This window comes from Aspergillus tanneri (genome assembly GCF_003426965.1).
Source record: "Aspergillus tanneri strain NIH1004 chromosome Unknown AapTan_4_pilon_pilon_pilon, whole genome shotgun sequence".
Taxonomy (NCBI): domain Eukaryota; kingdom Fungi; phylum Ascomycota; class Eurotiomycetes; order Eurotiales; family Aspergillaceae; genus Aspergillus; species Aspergillus tanneri.
This window is the reverse complement of record NW_022984631.1, coordinates 3493637-3517808: the sequence shown is the minus strand read 5'-3', so window position 1 is coordinate 3517808 and position 24172 is coordinate 3493637. Positions and strand designations below refer to the sequence as shown.

At 51.1% G+C, this 24172-nt stretch overlaps 9 protein-coding genes across 9 annotated transcripts; 7 read left to right on the top strand and 2 right to left on the bottom strand.

The window, feature by feature from the left end:
- Nucleotides 1-169: 169 nt before the first annotated feature.
- ATNIH1004_006336 (uncharacterized protein) lies at nucleotides 170-3446 on the top strand (the record flags this gene model as incomplete). The annotated part of the gene is made up of 4 exons (XM_033570971.1): nucleotides 170-2110; nucleotides 2388-2510; nucleotides 2692-2938; nucleotides 3061-3446. The coding sequence occupies 4 exons, from the start codon at nucleotides 170-172 to the stop codon at nucleotides 3444-3446; spliced, it is 2697 nt and encodes an 898-aa protein (XP_033427003.1).
- A 1505-nt stretch (nucleotides 3447-4951) lies between these two features.
- On the top strand, nucleotides 4952-7067 carry tah18 (NAPDH-dependent diflavin reductase; the record flags this gene model as incomplete). The annotated part of the gene is made up of 4 exons (XM_033570970.1): nucleotides 4952-5114; nucleotides 5191-5344; nucleotides 5398-5496; nucleotides 5558-7067. The coding sequence occupies 4 exons, from the start codon at nucleotides 4952-4954 to the stop codon at nucleotides 7065-7067; spliced, it is 1926 nt and encodes a 641-aa protein (XP_033427002.1).
- Nucleotides 7068-7427: 360 nt separating this feature from the next.
- ATNIH1004_006334 (electron transfer flavoprotein subunit beta/FixA family protein) lies at nucleotides 7428-8464 on the top strand (the record flags this gene model as incomplete). Its single annotated transcript, XM_033570969.1, has 3 exons — nucleotides 7428-7481; nucleotides 7621-8281; nucleotides 8382-8464. 3 exons carry the CDS (start codon nucleotides 7428-7430, stop codon nucleotides 8462-8464), a joined length of 798 nt encoding a protein of 265 aa, XP_033427001.1.
- Nucleotides 8465-10992: 2528 nt separating this feature from the next.
- On the top strand, nucleotides 10993-12996 carry ATNIH1004_006333 (uncharacterized protein; the record flags this gene model as incomplete). The annotated part of the gene is made up of 1 exon (XM_033570968.1): nucleotides 10993-12996. One exon carries the CDS (start codon nucleotides 10993-10995, stop codon nucleotides 12994-12996), a length of 2004 nt encoding a protein of 667 aa, XP_033427000.1.
- A 793-nt stretch (nucleotides 12997-13789) lies between these two features.
- ATNIH1004_006332 (uncharacterized protein) lies at nucleotides 13790-14233 on the bottom strand (the record flags this gene model as incomplete). Its single annotated transcript, XM_033570967.1, has 1 exon — nucleotides 13790-14233. One exon carries the CDS (start codon nucleotides 14231-14233, stop codon nucleotides 13790-13792), a length of 444 nt encoding a protein of 147 aa, XP_033426999.1.
- A 650-nt stretch (nucleotides 14234-14883) lies between these two features.
- On the top strand, nucleotides 14884-16781 carry cp1 (putative carboxypeptidase S1; the record flags this gene model as incomplete). Its single annotated transcript, XM_033570966.1, has 2 exons — nucleotides 14884-15021; nucleotides 15090-16781. The coding sequence occupies 2 exons, from the start codon at nucleotides 14884-14886 to the stop codon at nucleotides 16779-16781; spliced, it is 1830 nt and encodes a 609-aa protein (XP_033426998.1).
- Nucleotides 16782-17653: 872 nt separating this feature from the next.
- Nucleotides 17654-18920, top strand: ATNIH1004_006330 (putative DnaJ domain protein Psi; the record flags this gene model as incomplete). Its single annotated transcript, XM_033570965.1, has 3 exons — nucleotides 17654-17801; nucleotides 17890-18554; nucleotides 18624-18920. 3 exons carry the CDS (start codon nucleotides 17654-17656, stop codon nucleotides 18918-18920), a joined length of 1110 nt encoding a protein of 369 aa, XP_033426997.1.
- A 353-nt stretch (nucleotides 18921-19273) lies between these two features.
- PBN1 (uncharacterized protein) lies at nucleotides 19274-21230 on the top strand (the record flags this gene model as incomplete). The annotated part of the gene is made up of 3 exons (XM_033570964.1): nucleotides 19274-19423; nucleotides 19914-20307; nucleotides 20410-21230. 3 exons carry the CDS (start codon nucleotides 19274-19276, stop codon nucleotides 21228-21230), a joined length of 1365 nt encoding a protein of 454 aa, XP_033426996.1.
- Nucleotides 21231-21409: 179 nt separating this feature from the next.
- On the bottom strand, nucleotides 21410-23155 carry ATNIH1004_006328 (putative C6 transcription factor; the record flags this gene model as incomplete). Its single annotated transcript, XM_033570963.1, has 1 exon — nucleotides 21410-23155. One exon carries the CDS (start codon nucleotides 23153-23155, stop codon nucleotides 21410-21412), a length of 1746 nt encoding a protein of 581 aa, XP_033426995.1.
- Nucleotides 23156-24172: the final 1017 nt, after the last annotated feature.

Here is a 24172-nt window from a genome sequence, read left to right as displayed (position 1 = left end):
GACGACTTGAAACAGAGAAGTTGAGGCCGACGAGCTGGTTGAACCTCCCCCGGACTGGAAGCGGAGATGGAGGTGTTTGGCATGTTTGCACCGCCTCGGGTTTCCCCGCTGTTGATGGCGTTCCTGAAGTTGTCAACCTGCCTGTCACTTGCAGAAGTGCTCCAGCAAGATGGCTGTTCCTTCGTCGTACGATGATGTGAGACTTCATTTTCAACAGATCCAGGACGATCCATCCATTCGTCTGGACCAGCCACTCCTTGACAAGCTAAAGTTAGAGCTGACGGAGGATACGGACCGTAGAGTCCCCGCCACACTTCTGACGCACATATCACAACTTTTACCACTTCTTCAGGAAGACCCGTCTCCGGTTACTACCCTTGCAACCAAGGCCACTACTTACTTCAGTTTTACGGAACTCCGTTCTATCGATCCTCCGATCGACTTTATCGCAGGTTTCAAAGCACCGTCGCCACCCATTAATCTACTGGCCCTGTCGTTGCTGAGCAAAGCGGGAAAGGTTCCCAGTGACGCTGCCATAGTCGCTGGTGACTCGAAATTAGTCGCCTCCCTGGTGGACCTTTGGCTTTCCACTTCGTCAACGGCGGTCGCTCAAGCAGCCCTGGATGCGATATGGGCTCTCTTAGAGATAGATCTAGCTAGCCCCTTGGAGAATGGGATATCTCATGATGGCGATGAAACAGTAGGAGGACAAGGCCTCATGTGGAGAAGAATGTTTACCGACAAGGGCGTCTATGGCCGTCTTTTTTCATTTTGCGACCTCGCCGACGATACCCAGGGTAGCCTACCGAGACGCGAAAAGACGTTGGCGCAGGGCAGATTGATGGGGTTCCTCGTGAAAGCAGGTCGGCTGCGGTGGGATATCATCTCTAGCTCCCAGATTCCAGAGGTTGAGGCCAGGCACAGCAGCAAGAGCCTTCTACATTTCGCCGCTTGTCAGATGGTTGACCAAAGTGATGTGCTGATGCATATGACGTTGCTAAACTTCTTTCATGACCTCCTGGAAATTGACGCTCCGGGACTGATGGCTCGAACTTTTGTACAGTCGGCGTCCACGTTTTCTTCACCCGCCCTTGATTTTTTGATCGCACACAATCTGCATACTACTCTTTTGGGATATTACTTGGATGAATCGAAGCTAGACCCTGTGGACCTGAATTATCTGTGCGGGCCGATCATGGCGTACGTTGCCCAGTATGCCGAGCTGTATCCTAACCATTTCTTGCAAAATCCGCAGAGTCTCTTGGATCGAATACTGTCTCGGATCGCGGCATCCTTGGCGATCTCTTCTTCGCAGTGGGCACATGGCCCAATACCAAGTGGACAGCTGAATGTTCTCTCTTGTCTTCCTCGAGTGATGCTAGTTGAGGCAAGCAAGCAGGGTGTGAACCCTGTGCTTGCTTTGCCAACTAGCCCTGCCAGCAAAGAAGCGTTGGATGCGTTAGGCAAGATCCTCCATGGACCATCGAAACTAGACTTAACCGACTCGATAGAGCTAAACGCGTCCGGTCAGACTCCTACGGACTGGCACAGAGAAGCTGCGGCAGCTCGGGTCCTATACTTTATGTACCTAAACCATCGCTCAAGTTTCTGGACGGATATTGTAGTTGCTGCTGATTTGTTGGCAATGAAAGATATTTCTCTAGCGGCTATATCGCTTATGAGGAGTATCATCACGGCAAACTGGCATGTATTGTCAAGCGACGTGACCTCTTCCGTCCCGGGCAGCACACGATACCAACTCCCCTCTGAGGAAGGTCTAGGCCGTCTCTCTCCCGCCTCGCAGGGGATGCTTCCTTCATCGGGCGCATGGGCAGCTCTAACGCCGCCAGCCTTGACGACATTGTTGCCGTACCTTTTCAAACCGCCACGTTCGTATGCCGAATTTGTTGGCGGTGGAGCTGGAGACGTGCAGAATGCGGTGTGGAAAGTCGCTACTGCGAAGTATGAAGCCCTGGTGGCCTTATATGAATGTCTCGGCGATATTGATGAAACAGTGCCGGGATTTGAGGATATCGTGCGAACACTCAAGCAACGAGTAAATGAAGGGCCATGGGGACCGGTGTTGCAAAATGGGAGCCGGGTAGACACTGTAGGACTATGAAGGAGAATAGGTTGATTGGTTTATGATTCCAGTATGCTGTACGTAGTATGACCTCCATGAGATATCTTTCATCGTAGTCTACATTGCTTCTGGAAGCAAACCCTAATATCCGCATTTGTCCTAACCCAGAAGGCGGTGAAGCAATCCCCGCCGGCGACACTTTTTTTTTCTCCACTGTTTGTCCTCCGACGCTCCAGATGAATGCCTCACATCCAGAAAAAAAGACAAGCAAGGTTGGGCTTCCTCACGAGTGCATTGAATCCAGTCCCACCTGCAGTCCATGTCCCGATTCGGAGCCAAAAAAGGCCGGAAGCTTCCCGGTGCAGAGTTCACCTGGGATGCTGATCCCAACGGCGAACCAGACACGGCGCCTACCCCTCTATACCCTGTACGTTGAGAGTTGTCTGCGGATTGTTTGTCTCAGAGCACAGTTCTGTCTGGTGCAATTGTGATTGTGACTGGTGCTGGCTTGGCATTCCTATTCCCATTCCCATGTCCAATTTCCCGTTTGCATCTGTCTATAGTATCTCGACATCTAAATTAACTGACTCACTTGCACCCCCATGCAGAAATACGCCGTTCCGCGCGCCAGACCCCTCACCTCTCGCGAAAAGCTTCAGGTCAATCTCTACCGTGACCTCCGCGAACGATTCCACGATGGTCCTTATTACTCGGTGCTAGACACGGCGTCATCCGCTGCCAAAAAAGGTAGTGCCGCGCGCGCCAACTTCGATCCTTTCCATGGAATGCCTTCGTATTCTGGCAAGTATCAGAAGAAAAAGAGGGCGATTCCGAGAATGCAAGGTAGACAATATGGTAAGATTAAGATTGTTTGAAGTATTGCTATCTTCATACATGTATAATGCATTTGACTTGAAAAGGGGAAGAGGGAATTGATAGAGTCTAATAGGCGTTGTGCTAATACATTGGGTCAATAGTTTTGAAGTTCTTCCCGCGCGAACTATGGCAGACTATCCAGCCGAGTTTTAAACCCGATGCCGCGATGGATGGGTACGTGTCGCAAATGCCAAGGTTGGGGGTGAAACGGGGATTTGAAGACGACGATGAGGAGGATGATGAGGACGATGCTGCGAAGAGGCAGAGAACGGGTGATGAGGATGGTGAGGGCGCAGAAAACGCGGATCTTCTTGAAGGGGATGAGGAACAGGAAGAGGAGGAGATTATCGACGATGATTTCGAGGAGGATGAAGATGAGATGGGCGGGGATTATAATGCGGAACAGTACTTTGATGGCGGAGATGACGAGTTTGGTGACGATGGGTTCGGCGACGGTGGTGGAGGTGGGGACGAGGACACATACTAAGACAAGCTTCTCTTCTCTCTCTCTATCTGCCTGTCTTTTTTATTCTTCCTTCATCGATACCCTTAATGTTTGATACTATTTTGTATATGGCTGGACATCGTTGACCATGTAATTGATTGCCGCAGTGGCTTCTTTGCTCTGTGCCCATGAGAAAATATGGCTAATCACCATCCAAACATCATCCTATATATAGAAGTCGATTAATGTAACAGCTCACAGCATCCCTAGTCTTGTATCCTGATGCCCATTTATTAATATGCCCAAGCTTGATACCAGGCCAATAGGAAATAAATCACCGTGGTGTCCTACATGTCCCTTCGTCATCCCAATTCTCGCTTCCGACTCCCGTCCTGCTGATGAACAGTCTACCTTGTCCCATTTCTGCGTCACTTGGTATAGTCGCTCATAGTTGCTCTCCTACAACACTTGCTTGGAATCCTTATCTCTAGGGCCCGCTGTATTAAGTATGATCCGATTCGATTGGAATCCAAAGAACGTAGGAGTGGCATCTGAATGTTAGCTCATTCTGGACTTCCTCTTGGACTTGAAAGCTAGCATTAGATGGCATTGCCCGTGAAAGATCTATTAAGAAGGGTTTCTCCCCATAAGGGGTGCACAACGCTATCAATGAGGTCTTTATATGCCGTCACTTGGCCACCTCCAAACGTAGAAATATCCGACCTGATCCCCCGGCCGTAGCTCTAGTCTAGAAAGAACATCGACGATTTTTGAGGGCGCGCCTGTGCTCCGAGCAAATTTTAATGAGACCAGTATTGAGCTATGAATGTTAGCAATTCCACCTGAATACAGATAAAGGGACCAAGTCTGCTCCAAGCTGTAGCTGGGAACGAACTTGTATTCGTAGGCATATGGACTGCCGCGATGCTGGCATGACAGACAAAGCCTACGGGTTGCAACGTATAGTGTGCCGTACGCAAGGAATAGGATCCTATACCCAAGACTGCGGCATCCAGCGGACCGTTTTATCCACATGGCCTTGCCAAAGATGGCAGATGGTCCCCATGATGCATTCCTGTCGTGGACCACTTGCAGGCAATCTCATAGTGGAGTGTCGCATTCCAAAGGTACTAATATCGGATGGGCCAATAATCTCCAATAATTTGGTTCTGTTTCCCCGGTCTTGATCATCGTAGGTCATTCGTCCTCCTTTGTATAAACTTATTGGCTTTGCCAATCATAGTATTCTTTCATAGGGAAGTTCTGGTTGGTCGAGAGTCATAGACCCGATGTAAGAAGACAGTCCATTTTTAATGTCGCATCAATCGCTGTTCTAACTTTAGTGTCATATTTTTCCACCCTACCGGCAATAATTCTGCCTTGAGAAAGCTGGGAATTATTGTATGATGGCTTGAAGGTGGTGCAGAAAGAAAAAGAGAGACAGAGGGAGAAAGAGAGAGAGATACCGTGACATCACACCCCGCCCCGCCGGCAAAAATCCGGAGCAGCAGCTGCAAGACTTGAATCACTTCCGACAAACACACAGGATGAGTGAGAGCCAGTCACCAACACTACGGAAGCGATCTGCTCTAGTTCTGTATGGCTCAGAAACTGGTAACGCCCATGAGGTAGCGGAGGAATTAGGAGTCCTCGCTGAACGTCTCCATTTCGTAACTCAGGTCTCTGAGTTGAACCATGTCAAGCCGGTCTGTATGCACCGTCAGATTGAATCTCCGAGAAAAGTCCCGCTTATGAGGGTCTTAGGAAATCTTGCACTCATTTACAGTCACGATATTTGCCCTTTCGACTACGGGCCAGGGTGACTTGCCTGCAAATGCGCGTTCCTTTTGGCGGTCTTTGCTCTTGAAAAGGCTCCCACCCACGTTTCTGAACGGTGTCAATTTTGTATCGTTTGGCCTGGGTGATAGCTCCTACCCTAAGTGAGTTTCCCTGCCAGGCCCTGTATGATCCGATAGCTAAGAATTTACATGAGGTTCAATTGGGCTGCGCGCAAATTAAATAAGAGATTACTACAACTGGGCGCAAAGGAGATCTATCCGCCTGGGGAAGCCGACCAACAGCACCCAGAAGGGTATGTGTATACCGTATATTGTTTAAGCCTCGCGTCTAGCATTGTCCTGACTGTCTCATAGACTTGAAGGTACCTTCATTCCATGGCTAACGGACTTCCGCCAGCACCTACTAGACACCTACCCGCTCCCTCCAGGCCAAACTCCGATACCGGAAGACGTCCAGCTACCTCCCAAATGGGTTTTGCAGCCACAGGTTCAGAGCACATCAGATCAGGCCGAGCCTACTGTTCCTGGAATGCAGGAGGGTCTAGCAGACCCCAGTGAATTCCCGCAACTCACTCGGTTGGATCATGACCTTCGGCCAATACCAGACACTCTGACGGCCACGCTCACCGCGAACAAGCGTGTGACACCGCCAAAACATTGGCAAGATGTGCGTCATGTCACTTTGACTGTTCCTGACGCTGTTTCGTACGCTCCTGGGGATATGATCTCCATTACTCCTAAAAATTTCGCGGACGACGTCCAAGCTCTGATCACGATGATGGGTTGGGAAGAGCAAGCAGATCAGCCGGTCACTTTAGTCCCTAGAGACAGCCAGTATTTGGGAGACGAATCGCACCCTCCCCCAATTCCAGGTCTTGAATCATACCCCCGACTGACACTACGTGCGCTTCTAATGGACTACTTGGATATCCGGGCTATCCCTCGTCGCGCCTTCTTTTCGACCATAGCCCATTACACGAGTGATGAGATGCACAAGGAGCGACTACTGGAGTTTACTGATCCCGAATTTTTGGATGAATTATGGGACTACACGACGCGCCCGCGGCGAAGCATTTTGGAGGCGTTATATGAGTTCGATTCGGTCAAGATCCCATGGCAGCATGCGGTTTCGGTCCTCCCCCTCCTCAGGGCAAGACAGTTTAGTATTGCTAGCGGGGGAGAGTTGAAGCGGACTGCTGAAGGGGGCACGAAATTCGAGCTCTTGATCGCAACAGTCAAATACCGAACTATCATCAAGAGGATTAGAGAGGGCATCTGCACCAAGTATATCTCCGTGCTCCGACCGGGAAGCACTTTGAAAGTCCAGTTACAGCGGGGCGGTCTCAACTCCTCCGTGAGCCAGCTTACTGGACCTACGGTGTTGATAGGCCCCGGTACTGGAGTTGCACCCTTGCGATCTATGTTATGGGAGAAAGCGGCCCTCGTCAAGGAATTCCAGGCTCATCATGGAGACGCGGAGTCGCCTTTCGGACCAACAATCCTCCTTTATGGCGGGCGCAACCGGGCCGCCGATTTCTTTTTTGAGGAAGAGTGGCAGAAACTAAGCGATCTGATCCAACTGCAGGTATTCACGGCATTTTCGCGAGATCAGGATCAGAAGATCTACGTACAGGACGTTATCAGCAAGAACCTCGGCCTGTTCTACCGATTTCTCCACGAACTGTCGGGGACCGTTTATGTATGCGGCTCGTCCGGGAAAATGCCAGAAGCCGTCAGAGAGTCACTGACTGAGGCATTTCAGCGGGGAGGGGAGCCAGAAAGAGAACAGTGCAGTCGAGAAGAGGCCGAGGAATATTTGATTGGAATGGAGAAATCAGGGCGATATAAGCAAGAAACCTGGTGAGGGTCACACGCTCTGGACAACGTTGCGCTGTCGGTGGAATGAGATTATAGGATGCATACAACGCATAGTCTTCACGGATATATAGACCTGTAAATAGACGCTTAGCGATGATGATAATATCTCGATCCTCCCATTTCCATAGCCTACTTGGCGGTAACCTCGGTTGGCAGCGGAGGGGTGTCTTCGGGCCGCGACGATGCACCCGCTTCTCTCCGCCCAGGTCACCTGCTTTCTGCCGCGGGCGCTGCTCCGTTCAATCGGCCTCTTCCATCGTCTCCCCTCGTGGTGCTCATCCTCTCATTTTCTCCCCTCAGATATTCCATTGACTCTTTCCCGAGAAACCTCGATAATATTTCCCAAATGGCCAGTGGCTTGCGGATTCTGGTGCCCATCAAACGGGTGATCGACTATGCGGTGAGTTGGATCAAATCTCGTACTCCGTGTTCGGTCTAAAGAGTCACGCACGACGTCGACGCACTCAATGCGTTAAATCCGGAAGCCGGGGGAAATCCCCTCAAGTGGTTTGAAATAGTCACTAATTTAAGTGCCGTAGGTCAAACCGCGGATCAACAAGGCCCAAACCGGAGTCGAAACAGCCGGCGTCAAGCACTCTCTGAATCCTTTCGATGAGCTCTCCGTCGAAGAAGCTGTTAGTCTGCGCGAGCGCGAGAGTAAAGGCAAGAGTCCGATGAAGGTTGAAAATATCCTCGCTCTCTCCGCAGGCGGAGCCAAATGCGGCGATACCCTCCGCACAGCCATGGCCATGGGCGCCGACCGGGCGTTCCATATCGACGTGCCGGAAAGCAACGATGGGGGCCTGGAGCCTTTGACCGTAGCCAAGATGTTGAAGGAGGTGGTCAAAAAAGAGAACATCAACCTGGTGCTGCTAGGGAAGCAAGCGATTGACGGCGACCAGGGCCAGACCGGTCAGATGCTGGCGGGTCTCCTGGGTTGGCCTCAGGCGACTCAGGCCAGCAAGGTGGATGTGAAGGATGACAAGGGCATGATCGAGGTCACCCACGAGGTGGATGGCGGTATCGAGACACTGCGGACTCAGCTGCCGATGGTGATCACCACGGACCTACGGTTGAATGAGCCTCGGTATGCCACCCTGCCCAACATCATGAAGGCCAAGAAGAAGCCATTGCAGAAGATGACTCTGGCCGACTTGGGTGTTGAGGACAAGAGACGGTTGAAGACATTAAAGGTGACTGGTAAGCTCCCCCCCCCGGGTTTAATCACCCCCTTTTCCCCCACACCCCAACCTTTCGGCCAATTTGGGTCATTATTAGATGCGTGGCTAACTTGATCCAGAACCCCCGGCCCGACAGGGTGGCGGTAAGGTCGAGGATGTGGATGGACTGGTCTCGAAGCTAAAGGAATTGGGAGCTCTGTGAAGCTAGTGGGAAGCGAAACGGTATAGTGGGATTGAGTGTATGTTTATGACTACTTAAGAGATTGGTCTGCGGACCCGACATAGTTCTTGCACTTTTGTTTTTTATTGAACAAAAATATATATAACCTCCATGTGCAAATACACCAGTCACATCAGATTGAACAGGGTAGCGCACGACCATCCATGTCCGTTTACGAGCCAAGTGTTCGAGACGAAGTCTAGTCGCAACACTTCGGCACTTCTATACTACCTTAACGCATATCCCTGCTTTAGTCCTGCTTGAGGAGGTACGACATACGTAAGTAGATGGTAGATGGTAGACCATTCCGTAAACATCACAAGGTATTACAGTGAAAGTATATATACACCCCAAGCGACACCAACCGATGCAAAGTACGTTAGCGCTGATAGCCAACATCAGAAACTGACAGGGATGAGTGTAGGTAGATATCGTGGGCGATTCTAGGTCCCGCCGAACTATTTTATCCATGTAAGTCGGTATTTACTCCTGATCCTGCAAGCCGATCGATCGAGTAATTTTCGTAATCGGATGTGAGGCGTCACCAACCGGGACGAACTAGGAATCTATCTACACTATGCTGGTTGGAAACAGCTTAGCATGGTTCATTTTATTCCAGATGGATCGATCGATCGATTGACATATTAGCTAATTGAGTTTAATTCTTCAGTTGAGTTCACCATGCCTACTGGTTTCAAGACGTTGACTGGTTAGTCGTGTATTGATGGCACGCAGGACAAGTCAGACGGGAGAGAACAAGTTGGTGTACTTAGACTGCCTCGGACAGGGATCGTGAAGGATTGAAACGGATCATCGTAGTACCACAGTAGTTAACCATACCAGGAATGGACTAGAATAATGATGCTGAGTGCCATCTAGACTCGCCGATCGATCTTGATTCATGACACTCGTCGCAAGTTAGGGCCAAATAAATAGTCTGGCGATCGACCGCAAGAGAAGAACATGATTGACATGGTAGATAATTGAGAGTCTCCATACTTCGTACAGACTATCCTGCTACCTGGTACCTGGGAGCGTAATATATTGGATCCATTTGATGTGGAATCCGAGAAAGAGACGACTTAAGCTTCATCCCATCGACAAGAGATGATGCCATGTCACCAACCAAATAAATCCTCCATGACAGTAACAAAACCAAAGCCAAACCATATCCAAGGGTAGGACAGGGACGGCACTGCAGTCGTTTCCTCAACAACGCCCGATGCGACGTGTCAAAGACGCCGCCGCGATGGATGAGAAAGGATGGGGGCGGTTCTCTCCTGGCTTCTAGGCAGAGAGAATTGGAGCAGTCAGACGGCGAGTGGATTTGTATGCACCTGATGGTATAGAAATGAGTTGTTTATGTATGTAGTTGCTATTCTCTGCATTTTCCCTGGTGTTTAGGAAATCGTGGAACGACGTCATCGACAATGGCATTCACCTTGTTTTATAATCCATATTATAATTAGTTAGTGTATTATAGTAGTTATTATATCCAGATGACTCCTGCAGGTGATACTGCCTCTGTTTTGTCATCTGCTTATGCACTTTCCCCCCCTCTCTCTCAGCCTTGTCTCCTCCTTCTCCCATCGCATCTTCTCGTCCCTCTCATCCATTCAGCTATTCATCATCTCAGCGGCGCCACTCCGCTTCCCGCCATGCGTTTTCCTATCTTGCCGTCCTGGATTACATTCCTGATTCCTTGTCGGCTCCCTCTGCTTCTCGATTTCTTCCTTTTTCTTTCTTTCTCGCTTCCCTTATATCTCGTGCCCTCCTCTCTAGACCCAGCTCCCTCACTCATTCAGAGTCCACTCACATACATATACACACACACACTCTCTCTCCCCCTTGTTGCTCCTTGTTGCAGCCACGCCTTGTGCAAATCCGGTTGTATCCCATCCCTATCGGATCTACTATCAAACTTTGATACTCTCGTACTAGTCTAGAGCAAGGTAAGCTGGTTTTCCTTTCCTTGGTTCGGCCGTTCCATACTTGGTCTCTCCGTCATATTGCGTACTTCTGTTCCGAGGGTCGACTCCAATTGCCACCCCATATCCCCGGAATGGTTCTCGAACACGGATCGGACGGATTGACTTTCTGCTTATGTTTCGGCCTGTAGCCTTTTTAAACCCCTTCTCACCATCGGTTGCATAATTTTTTTCTTTTTCTCTTCTTCTCTCTCTCTCTCTCTCTCTTTTTTTTTTTTTTTTTTGACCCTCCTTCTTCCGGCATTCCTCCATCCTGAGGAGCGCATTCCGCGGCTGTGTCAGCAGCCGTTTTCTGTCTTACCTCGACATTCCCCGCGTCGCATTAAGGAATTAGGTGCAGATCGGTGTTTCGTATGGTTACTGTTCCCGTCGCATATGCTTCCCCCCGGGGTTTCGCACCGTCGATTATAGGTCCTGTGCCTTCTCTTTGTTGTGCCCTCGGGCCCTTGGGTCCTTGGGTCCTATCTTTGTCCGCTTCTCTCTCTCTACTGTGCACCCTCGGGAATTGAGTGATCATTCATCATGCCATCCATGTGGAAAAAGACGAAAGGGTCCTCCAAAAGGGGATTTGACAAGGCATGGCACACGCTCGACAAGCTGGGCGACCCTGTCAACCGGCTGTCCAACCGCGTCGGTGCGGAAGCCTTCTGGCCCATGACTATTGACAAGGAGAGCGACAAAGCCGCTCGCATCCTGCGCAGCTTTTGTAAGGATGGCTTCTACTCCGACGATGTTTCTGAGCATCAGAGTCTGGACAGCGAGGCAAGTAAAAAGCCCGGGAAGATTACCAAGCCGAAGGGGAAACAGCGCGTCATCAAGAAGATTCCGACTTCGGTCATCCAACGGGCCAAAGGCCTAGCGATCTTCACCACCATGCGGACCGGTTTGTGGCTCAGTGGCTCAGGAGGAAGTGGCGTGCTCCTGGCGCGCATACCGGAGACAGGCGAATGGAGTCCTCCTTCCGGTATTATGCTCCACACGGCTGGCATCGGATTTCTAGCCGGCGTCGATATCTACGACTGCGTGGTCGTTATCAACACTCATGAAGCGCTGGAGGCATTTAAAAAGGTCCGCTGTACTTTGGGAGGAGAAGTGAGCGCATCGGCGGGTCCGGTAGGAATTGGAGGTGTGCTCGAGTCGGAAGTTCACAAGCGCCAGTCTCCAATTTGGACGTACATGAAAAGTCGCGGTCTCTACGCAGGGGTTCAGGTAGATGGAACCATCATTATCGAACGCACAGACGAGAACGAGCGTTTCTACGGCGAACGTATATCGGTCACTGATATTCTGGCGGGGAAAGCGAAAAACCCTCCGGCATCAATCAAGACCCTGATTCAGACCATCAAAGCCGCACAGGGTGACTCCGACATAGACGAACGCCTAGTCCCTCCTCCTGGGGAGACGCCCGGCGATGTCGACCTACAAACGACTCCTGGAACCTTTGGGATTCCCGACCCGGAAGATCCCGACCCATTTGGAGTGAAGGCATTAGAAGCAGAAGGTCTCTTCATTCGGGAGGCCGGTACGAGAGCTCGGCCCAGCGTAGAGGTCTTTGACTTCAAGCCCAGTCCGAATAGTCCTGTCTATGCCACCTTCCAACGCAGCCTCGACAGCTCACCGCGAAACAGCTGGCGAGCCAGTGTGCAAAGTTACGCCAGTATTGATAGAGGCACTCAGACTGATGGCGCCCCGGCAACCGCACCCACGTCTATTAGCCGGGCATCGTCTCGGAGCAATCGAGACTATGCAGACCGTATCGAGATGAGCACCTGGGATAGCGAGGAGAATCGCTGGGAGACGATCATCCCGGAACGAAGGAACGAGACCCATGTTTGGGAAGCCAACGAGGAGGAGAACGATGATGATGATGATGAAAAAGAACTCCTAGATGATGACGACGTTGAGATTCACGAAGCCAGCAGTACCACTATCACCAAACGTGAGAGTGCTGCGAACTCACCTTCCCCCGCGTCCTTGGAGGATCCAACTGTCCCCGCTGATCTGAGAGGCCAGTCGCCCACCTTCACTCGCGCACGACTCGTCACCATTCCCAAGCGGGTTCCCCCTGCACTGCCCCCCCGGAACCCTCAACGAGCACCTTCTTCCATCTCCACCCCCACCTCCCCTACCTCTGTTCCTTCATCTCCCGATGGTCGATACTCAGTGACATCCACCTCCGGACTTGCCGTAGTGGATGAGCTCAACGAGCTTCCTTTCCATCCCGCCAATGACACATCTAGCGTCGCATTCAAGGACGCTGAAGTCCACAACCCCCTCACCCGGACTTGCCCCGACAAAGACGAATTCCACTCCTTATCAAGTGCTGTATCATCATACTCAGTATCGGACCGCGCATCCGACACCGAGTTCAGTACCAAAGAGGCCTCCCTCTCCGACTTCACCCCATCCAAGACGGAAAATCCATCCGACAGTGTCGAATCCGCCGAAGCACCACTGGAAACCACCAAGACGATCACTAAAAATGATGCCCACACGACCACAGCTCTCCACTCTCATGCTGTATAATCTCGTTCTTCATCGATCTATATTCCATCTACCTACCAACTAAAAACCCATATCAAATCCGCGCTTTTCTCTTCGCCTGTATATATATTAGATTTTGGGGGACCGGGGCTTCATCCCGTTTTGTATATGGATGGTGGACTCCCATCTGCGTGTATCATTATCGCGGTGGTTCCCATCGGGGTTCCACCCTCTGTTTTACTTGTTTACTCTACTGGATCTTGCTCTGACGTATATTTGTGACTGTCTGAGTGTCTGTTTTTCTTTTTATGTCTTATTTCGTTTAGCGTACCGGCGTGGGTTGATGTGATTGGGATATTCAGCTGGGAATACCTTGGCGTCTGGGATCTTTCTTTTGTGTTGGATGGCGCATATCATGGCCAGGGTCGTTTATACTCGAGCCAGCCGGAGAATGACACCAGGCATGTTTCGATGGATGGACGGATTGGATTCACTTATATCCCATCGTGTTATTCAATCTTTCGCGCTGTATCGTGAATGGTTGGAGTACATTATAGGTTACAATATATCTAAATAAGCCATATCTGCCCCTGTTGACGGGAATCCCGTGGAGAAACGATCATGTTGGATGATCCTGAAGAATAATGATCCTGCCATTCGAACGATGATGCATCATAAGCCACGATAAGAACGTATTATTCTCCCATCCACTGTTTCCTCCCAATCGACCGGTTCCCCAAGTCTATCACCAATCAGTCTCCTGCATCGAACCCCAAGGAACCTCAAATCCGACGCAATGAAGAGAAAGAAGAATAAAATAAAGTAAAACTAACCATTAATCCAGCCATCTGAGATGTCCGCCGAGCCAACTCAACATTCTGTTATACAATTCCATCACAGTCGTGGGACGATAATTGTAGATCCATCCTACATTGTTCCACTCTTGCTCATCTTCCGCAATCGCAGAAAATCCCCAGGCCCGCATCTGGCGCCTGATCTCCTCTTCCTCGTGCACCAAACCTTGAACCCGCAGATCTATTGCCCACAGATCGCCCAATTGATCCCCCATCTGGTCCAGTCCTTGCTCGATGCGCTCCCAATTCCCCCGCGGCAGCTGGTATATCACGTTCACGATCTGCTCGCGGAGGTCCCGCTGTTGTTGAAGGACGACCCGCATCTGTTGGTGAATCTCCCGGAGAGAACGCTGCAGGCGCTCGTGTGTCCTTTGATGGCGACGGTGGATGTTTTGGATCTGTCGATGGAAGTCTTCTGCTGACATCATGGGGCGTGAGGACATAAAGATAAAGGTCTGGTGTTTTCTTGTTTCTGAGATGACAATGATGGACCCCGTTCGAGATGCAAAGTAGAGCTGAGTATCATGAGATTGACTACGCGGCGCGAGACGAAAGGGACACCCGGACTGCGAATGTGTTCTCTATATTTGGGCATTGTTGCCATTGCTCTTGCCTTGCTTGTACCTAGTCATCCCATCTGTCCCTTCCAGAGATGCTGGCACGGCTCCTGCTATACTGGGACCACTAGTTCCTACCTGCTGCCTTGCTCACATTGTTATTGTCTTGTAGATCATATGGTATCGTCTACAATAAGAGACCCTGCCTCATCGGGATACGATGCCGTCCCCAGTCAGCACTGCCAATTACTAACTGGCTACAGAGTAGAAGCTAAGCAATTCGATCAACTAGATAAGCTCAGTAGCCCCATCTGGCCAATCATGACGCCAATCGGACCGTCCGGACGGTCGATGTAACGATCGACATGCGCTTTCCCCCACTATGGGTGATACCTTGATACGATTACGAACTCTTAATTAACTCTTTTACAAATTCCCAATTTCCGTTGATGCCTCTAGTCCCTATTTAAAATGCCACTATCCCCTCCCTCTGGATTCCGTCCTCTTTGTAGTCAGAAATGCCTTCTCCGTCCCGCCTGTTCACCACCGTCGCCCTGGTGGCCGGCGTTGCCGGTCAGTATTTCCCGCCAACCCCCGAGGGCCTGAAGGTCATCCACTCGAAACACCACGAAGGGGTCACCATATCGTATAAAGAGGTAGGCATATATTTCTCATTAACGGATTTTGGGGCTTTTTCTGACCGGGTGCATACACTACGTGCCAGCCTGGGATCTGTGAAACCACCCCAGGCGTCAAATCATACTCGGGCTATGTACATCTGCCTCCGGGCTCGCTCGGCGACGTATCGCTCGATCAGGATTACCCGATCAATACTTTCTTCTGGTTTTTCGAGTCGCGGAATGATCCTCAAAATGCCCCTTTGTCGATCTGGATGAACGGTGGGCCCGGAAGTTCGTCAATGATCGGCTTGTTGCAGGAGAACGGACCGTGTTTGGTCAATGCCGATTCCAATTCCACGGAGATCAATCCCTGGTCCTGGAACAACTACGTGAACATGCTGTATATTGACCAGCCTAATCAGGTCGGCTTCAGCTATGACGTTCCCACCAATGGCACCTTCGATCAGCTCACAGGCAAGATGAACGTCTCCGCATTCCCGGATGGTGAAGTTCCCAAGCAGAACAACACGTTCTATGTGGGCACCTTCCCCAGTCTGAACCAGTCGACAGCTGCCAATACTACGGAAAATGCTGCCCGTGCGCTGTGGCACTTCGCGCAGACCTGGTTCTCGGAGTTTCCGCATTACAAACCCCAGGATGACCGAGTCAGTATCTGGACCGAGTCGTATGGGGGCCGGTATGGCCCGTCTTTCACGGCCTTTTTCCAAGAACAGAATGAGAAGATCGACAACGGGACGATTGATGCCGACTTGGGTGCCCATTACATTCATCTGGATACCCTGGGCATCATCAACGGCTGCATCGACTTACTGATCCAATCACCTGGTTACCCCCAAATTGCGTACAACAATACCTATGGTATTGAAGCGATTAACCGCACCGTTTACGAGGCGGCAATGGACGCTTGGAGTAGGCCTGGTGGGTGCAAGGATTTGATCACGGAGTGTCGCCGACTCGCCAAGGAGGGGGACCCTGAGATGTATGGCAATAATGCAACCGTCAATGCGGCTTGTTCCAAGGCGAACGACTACTGCAGCGATCAAGTGGAGGGGCCATATCAACTGTACTCCAAGCGGGGCTACTACGACATGGCACACCCCGATCTCGACCCGTTCCCTCCAGAGTTTCTCCTCGGTTTTCTCAACCAACACTGGGTCCAAGGGGCGCTTGGAGTCCCCATCAATTTCACGGAGTCCATTGACAGTGTTTTTGGCGGGTTTGGTGCAACGGGCGACTATCCGCGATCTGACGTGCGCGGGTACTTGGAAGACATTGGGTACGTTCTGGATTCCGGCATCAAGGTAGCCTTGGTTTATGGTGACCGGGATTATGCCTGCCCCTGGAATGGAGGCGAAGAGGTCAGTCTGCTCGTCGATTATGCCGATGCCGACCAGTTCCGTTCGGCGGGCTATGCAGCGCTCCAGACGAATGCGACGTATGTCGGCGGTCGCGTCCGACAGCATGGAAACTTCTCCTTCACCCGCGTCTTCGAGGCGGGCCACGAGGTGCCCGCGTATCAACCCCAGACGGCATATGAAATCTTCCATCGTGCGATGTTCAACTGGGACATTGCCACCGGTAAGATCTCTACAGCTGAGAATCATGATTATTCCAGCGAGGGACCCTCGTCGACTTGGAATATCACCAACACGGTGCCCGCCAGCCCGGAGCCCACTTGCTACATCCTCTCACTAGGTTCCACATGTACCAATGAGCAGATCGAACGAGTGGCCAACGGCACAGCGTTGATCAAGGATTACATTGTGGTTGGCTAGGATTGGTTGTGTGGGACTATGGACGGAAGGCACAGTAGTTGGTATTTTTTGACGACAGCATAGATAACCAACATTGTGATATATGTGATTATATATGCACCTTCCTAAATAGGTTTAATAGTTATACATAGGGATTACCTCAGCCTATACCAACCCAAATAGGCAAGTCGCCCACTAGGAGCCGACAATGTCGATGGAAGACGACACAACGGCTCGAGAGATGCAGCTCATCAAGGGCGCAGGCTCACCTCCGAATGTAGTTTGTCAGTTCATCCGGACTGGCTCCGCGATCCTGGCTGCCCTCATTCATCCTGAGCACGAAATCAACTGACGGGGCGAAGCTTCTCGAACCTTCGATTGGGCGGCGGTCAAGCGATGTCACACGTCACAGCTGGGCTCCATCCGGACTGGCTGTCGTCACCTGAAAGAACCCATTCATCAATGCCCCTCTCTTCCTCCTTCCTGCAGGTAGGTGATTTATTCTGCGCAATCTATCATCTTCCGTCTGCATTCACGCAGTTAAAATCCCTCCCTACAGCTATTGTATCAGGCCATATCTGAGCCGCTGAAGTATAGCCGTGCCGACCCCTCGATCGTCGTTCCGTGAATCTTCTACGTCATTCGAGATCCAACCAGCTGACGCCCTCGTCTTCAGGGTTGATCCCGTCCACCTGTGGTTGACAGACTTTTCTTTCTTTTCTTATCTTTTCTTTTTTTTTCTTTTTGTTTTTTGCCCTTCCTGCGCCGTATTTATTACCAGCGGATCGAGCATTTATATACTCATTTGGTTCATCCAATTAGCGTTTTGTTGGTTTTGATCTCGCTCATACCGACTTACCGCCGTAACGATCCCCCCTGTATCTATCTGCACAATGGTGGCAGAAACCAAGCTCTACGATTCTTTGAGCATTAAACCTGATGCTTCTCAAGATGATATCAGAAAGGCATACCGGAAGGCTGCATTGAAGTACCATCCGGACAAGAACAAAGACAACCCGACTGCTTCTGAGAAGTTTAAAGGTACGTTGATTCTGCCATTTATACTCTCTCCCGAATTGTCCCCCCCCCCCTTTCTGCACGGTCTCAATAGCTTATTAACTTTCAACAGAGGTTTCTCAAGCCTACGAAGTCCTGTCCGACCCCGAAAAACGCAAGGTCTATGACCAATTCGGTCTCGAGTATCTCCTTCGCGGGGGTCCTGCCCCATCACCCGGCGGTGCCGCGGGTGGCAGCCCCTTCGAAGGTGGGATGCCAGGAGGATTCGCATTTGGCGGCATGCCTGGCGGTGGTGGTACCCGTACATTCCATTTCTCAACTGGTCCCGGTGGAGGCGGGTCAGGCTTCCGCTTCAGCTCTGCAGATGATATTTTCCGCAACTTCGCCAAGGCAAGTGGTGGTGGCGGTGGCATGGGTATGGATGATGATGATCTCTTTTCCATGCTGGGAGGTGGCCTAGGCGGCGGAAACGGTCGCAATTTCCGATCGAGCCGTGGACCTAGTGGGTTCCAGCAATCCAGACGCGCGCCTGCCCCGGAACCTACCGTGATGGAGAAGGAACTGCCGCTGACTCTGGAGGAATTGATGCATGGCACGACCAAGAAGGTTATCGTCAAGAGCAAGACTTTCGATGCCAGCGGGAAACGGACCGTTCAGGACGTCACCCTGGAAGCCAACATCAAGCCAGGTCTGCGGACTGGGTCGAAGATCAAGTACCGAGGTGTAGGTGACCAGGAAGAAGGTGGCAGGCAAGATGTGCATCTTATTGTCACAGAAGTAAGTATAACCCTTTCACCAACAGGCAAGACCTTACACGAGCGAGCATCACTAACGCATGGCCTACAGAAAGAGAACCCCAATTTCAAACGGCAAGGAGACAACCTCATCACAACGGTCGAGCTCAGTCTCAAGGAAGCTCTCACCGGCTGGGAAAGAATTGTACGCACGATCGACGGAAAATCAATCCGAGTCTCCAAGCCCGGCCCGACACAGCCTGGACACGAAGAAAGGTTTCCTAGCCTGGGTATGACGATATCGAAGAAACCTAGCGAGCGGGGTGACCTTATCGTCCGAGTCAATGTGAAATTCCCAACCAGCTTGACCTCATCTGAGAAGGATATTCTAAGGGATGTGCTTCCATAAATGTCTACCTTTTTATTTTTATTGTTTTTTTTTTTTTTTTTTTCCTTTTTAAGGTTCACATCAGTTTAGCATTATTGGCGTTTGGAAGGAGGGCGGGCTTGTTTAATGACCATTTATGACGACGACTGGGGCGCTGTGCTTTACATTGCTTAGATTCCTAGTATAATAAAAGCATTTATTAACAGTATTCGAACGGAACCCAGTTGACCGCCCTCGGCTGCCAAGCCGCACTGGCCATCTGACTTATCTTATCAACCTCGTGACGAAAGGAGCATGACCATGGAGGTGTCATACCTATAACTCTTCCTTCCCCTCGGCATCAAATCAAATCAAATCAATTAATTCTATCCAAAATGCGCCGAAGAATCACCTTCGTCCAACGACCCACTGCCCCTTTCGAACTCGACCAAGCCATCCTGACTTCCGACTACCTCTCCATTCGCGACGTGGATGGTGTCCGCGAGGAACGCGCAACATTCAGCTTCGATGAGCTGCCTGACGATGTAATAGCCCTCATCCCGTCATCTCATTCCATCATCCCTTGGTGTAGTATCTATCCCGTAGCCTTGGAGATAAACATAGAAAGGAAAGAGTGACTCTGACTATTTCTCTCTCTCCTGCATGTTATACGCTTCTACAGCTTCGATATGTCCTGAACCAATCCCACCAACTACATATTCGATGGGCCTCAGAAATCCCATTTCATACCGTTGCACCGTTTTCAAGTCGGGTTTCTTCAGGTTTGCATGTTTTTTTTACCCCGGTTAAGGTGGGGGATGCGTGAGTTCTCTCTCGCTTTGTCTTTTGGAGATGTTGTGGATTAAGTTGATTGCGTTGAAGTGGTAGGGTGTCGTTGTGTGAGTTGTTAAAGGAGGTGTTTGATCATGGGTTGGATTGTATCACTCCTCTGGTTGGTATCCCCCTCTTCCCTCCTCTCTTGGAGTTTACCCTCGTGTATGGATGGATGCTGATATTGATGTGATACGACACTAGGATTCGTTCATAACTCCTCCGATCCTCTCGACGCGGTTTGCTTCCACCGCAGCGTTTCAGTACTATACTCGGCTACCGTCGCTGGATAAGTTCATCACTTATATCCAGAAAAAGATCTGTTCGGGCTCCGATGAGACGTGTCTTGCTCAGGCCGCGTCAATTGCCGCCGCGGACTCGGTCGATATCAACTTTGATGGTATCTCGCATGCTCTCACAATTACCGGGTTCTGGTCGCGGTCTCCCGCTGGAGGATGGACAGAGAAGATCTGGAAACCTGTTAAAGGGGTGATGGATCAGGTCGAGGTTGGACTTCTGGGTGCCGAGAAGGCTGTGGAGCCCGAGGAGATCAAAATGGGCGGGTTATTGGGTGTTGTTGGGACAGATGATAAATTAAGTAGGTCTCTTATTACTCTACTCTGCTCTGTTACTGGCTCTTGTCGTTTCTATCCCTGCTCGCTTTGGGTTCTGGATGATAATGACAACTGATCGGGCTTAGAACCCACTCTGTTTTCCTTCCCGTCTCGTCATCATCCTCTTCCAGACGATGCCACTTACTCGGTCTCTTTTCCGCCTCCCACCGGGCTGCATCCCGCAATGACCATCTCGATTCCTCGGACTTCCCTTGAGCCTCCACCGGCCCCGCTGGACGCGACTTGCGCGCTCCATACCTATCTGACTCTGCCATCGACGATATTCGGCGACAAATACCAACTCGATACGACAGACCCGTTGTTCCTGGACTCCCATCATCTGAAGGCGCTCCGGGCGGTGGCCGGGGAAACGGATCTTGAAGCCCCGGATTGGTTCGTATCTCACTGGGGCTCGAACTGGCTGCTCGAGCTGGCCATCCCGGACACTGGGGATCGTAACACAGATGATTGGAATGTCACAATTCCGCTGCACTTGCGGTACTTGCGGCCATCCGAATCCGGGTATCGGTCTGCTTCCATCCCGTGGCCAGTAGTCTTCTGGGCCTGTACGGCTGAAGAAGGCACTAAGATGGGCAGGAACCCATTTGACCGGGTAAACTTGGGATGGGAGGGGCTGTTTGGCCCCCGTACCATGTTCTATCAGCTCCATCCCAGTCACAAAGACGGACCTTCTTCGCGCCGACTGGTAGAAGACTTGGAGATACCCGTCCTCCGACTGAAGGAGGGCAGTGGAATCTTCCAGAGCAAGTCCATTGAGCTGGGCACTGTCGTCGTAATTGTCCTGGGGTTGCTGTGGGTGCTATGGAAGCTGGGTGTAGTGGCACGTTCTTCCGGGACCGGGTCCCAAGTGCGAAGGCATAGTGACAAGCAGAAGAAGTCCCAATGAGCTGGATTACTGTGTTTTTTGATGAGATTAGCGTCGCTCTTGCATTCATCGTCTGGCATTTTCCAGGTCTGTACCTTAGATTATATTATTCTTGACTATACGAGTATTAGACATTCATACCGTATGCTGTACAAGAATAATACAAGAAAGATCGATGCCACCTCAAACCAGGGGTCTATTCAGACCCCCGTTTCTTGATTAAACGGCACGTCGGTTGTCAGAAAATTATCCAGGTCGAAATTTTGAAGACCCGGCAGATCGATTAATATGTCACTCAGCCACGAGAACCCCGGATAATCCGCCAGGGAATGCGTTGACTCCGACGCTATCGGTTGCTGTTCTAGGGCCAGGATCGGCGGAGCAGAGACAGAGGAGCTTGTGTGAAGGACATCTCGCAGTGCTTTTGTGTCTTCCTCTTTGCGCTGCTGGTGTAGGAGGATCAACAGGTAAGCGGTGCTGTGGGCCTCGCGCATCACCTCGGTGTCATAGGTCATGGCAACCTCGCGGAGCGTTTGCATGGCCTCGCTCAGCAATGTCAACGACGCGCGAGTGTCGATTGCCAGCAACGTGCAGACTATCTGGAAAGGTACATTGGCTATTTGGTGCCAGGGACAGACCGCCGCCACCATCTCGCGGGAAGCTCGGAGACCTTTCTTAGCCAGTACGAGGACACGATCCAGCAGCTTGCCGGAGATGACGGAATTCAGAGCGCGCAGACGGCGGTATAGGCATAGCATCAGATTACATTGCGCTAATATTAACGTCGGCTGCACGTGGACATCGTCGAGGACGTCGCTCAGGGCGGATTCTAGATCCGAGGTGTTCTGCGACTTATTAGGATCCAGACTTTCAGATACAGGGAGGAGGTTGAATATTTCAGTCGTGTAGCCCGTAGGTCTAGGGGTCGGTGAAAGCGATGTGGCACCGTGTAGAACGACTCGGGTTCGGCCAAGCTCGAAAGAGATCCAGACGTTGAGATGACGCGCCATACCGTATAGTCTCCGGCGAGTTTCTGGATCACAGGGCTCGGTAGATTGGCCGAGGATCGTGTCTGGAAGCTGTTCGAGGTGCAGACCAGCCGCCTCAACCAGATGCATTAGGGAGCAGCTCGCCATCCACGCGGCATGAGGTGAGGCCGTCATGCGCAGGTAGGCGACTCTGAGGACCATGCCAGTAACAATGTCGATGGACGAACGCTCCGAGAGCATGTGGTGCTCTAAGATAAGTCGAGCCGTTTCAACCAGCTGCAGCTCAGTTGGAATGGCCTGTCGACGCGAGAACAGGTACCCGAATGCCGCGACACCGCAGAGTACTGCATCATAGGGCCCATAGGACAGGGCGGACTCGCTGGATGAAGGCAACCATCTCCTGCTTACTTGGCGCAGGACACTGTCACGATCCAGAAATCCGTAGCACGGGTCCACCTTTTCGAAGAAAATGGTGATCAGGGCTCGCATCTCATCCTGAGAGAGAATGTCGACCACAGGCACCGCTACGGCTGCTGACGGCGGAGGCATCGGTGGCAGCGGCGCATGGCGAGCGCCGACATTCCAAGCAAACATATGGAGCCTCGGTGCATTGGCTGGGTCGATCTTGAGTCCCAATCTCCGCACGAACGCCGCTCCGGAATTGGCTTCCAGGGAGTTCAGGTCAACTGCGAGCAAGTCACCAGGCGTCTGGTCCTGATGGTGGGACTTGGAGGTGGCAGTCGTCTCGTTGAGAATGCCGGAGCCAGACGGGGGCCGGAACAATTTGACATCTTTTTTCTTGCGGGATAGCAGATCATAGTGGCAATCGACGCCAAATTGGCAGCAGGTGGTACATGGCTGATCTCCTGAACATTTACGTTTACGGGACTGACATGAAACGCAGGCGACGCGGGAGCGCTTCCGTGCGGGCTCACCCATCGTCTGGTGATCCGTCATGATCTAGAGCATTTCGTGGATGGTTGTTGTCGAGAGGAAGATGAGCTGGAGAATGAGGAGAAGTACGAGAGACCGGAGTAGATCGCTTTAGTGAAACTGCACGGGATGCTCTTCCTGTTCGGGATAAGCGTCAACTGCCAGAAGTATCTCGTTAAGCTCCAGTATCTCAGCACATCTCATCTACATTCTACACGGCGTCCTTTGGGATCCTAATGAGACCTACTCTGGGTTTGCTCACTCTGATCTGTAAATCGATCTTCATCACATGTAATCACAAGGGTTATAGCCCCATGGGACTCCAACAGCCGCCAGACCAGGTGTATCAAGTTTGGCTCTTGGAGAATGCAGATATGTTGGGTAATCACCAGCTAACTATCTCTCAATTCACTATAAATAACTACTGTCTGGTTTGGTCATACATAGGGCCCAGTTATCAACCCGACACATATCTACTCCGGAGTACAAAGCGAGTCTTATCCACGTTGCGGAAGCAGAAGGACAATCACCGCAGTATCTGCCGTGTAGCCGGTCAGGGTCTGTCATCCTATCCTTACATCATTGCGTGCTCTTTCAGTTGTACTTATATGCTGAATATGTATTCTGCGTACTGTACGGAGTAGGGTGGAGTGCAATCATAAGATAAAAATTCTTTATCTGTCATATTTCTGATAACAAGGTGACTCAGATCCGATTACGCAGGGATTTTGGTACCGCTGATTGGCCGACGGGATGACGAGTCGGTGAGCCAGATCACGTGCCTCCGTCCGGGCCGAAAATCGCACTTTTCCGCTTTTTCTTACTTTTTCCTTTTATTTCTCTGTCTCTCCCCGTCCTTGACTCACTCAGCTCTTCTTCTTCCCTAGACTTCCCATCCAACTCTTATATCTTGTTGACTCTTTTCTCTCCCAACCCATTTCATTCATCTTTTATACTGACTGGTACCGCCACCGTCGCGCTTATGCGTTTGCATTCCATCTTCACTTCTCAGGTAGGTTACCCCATATCACCACCGATGTC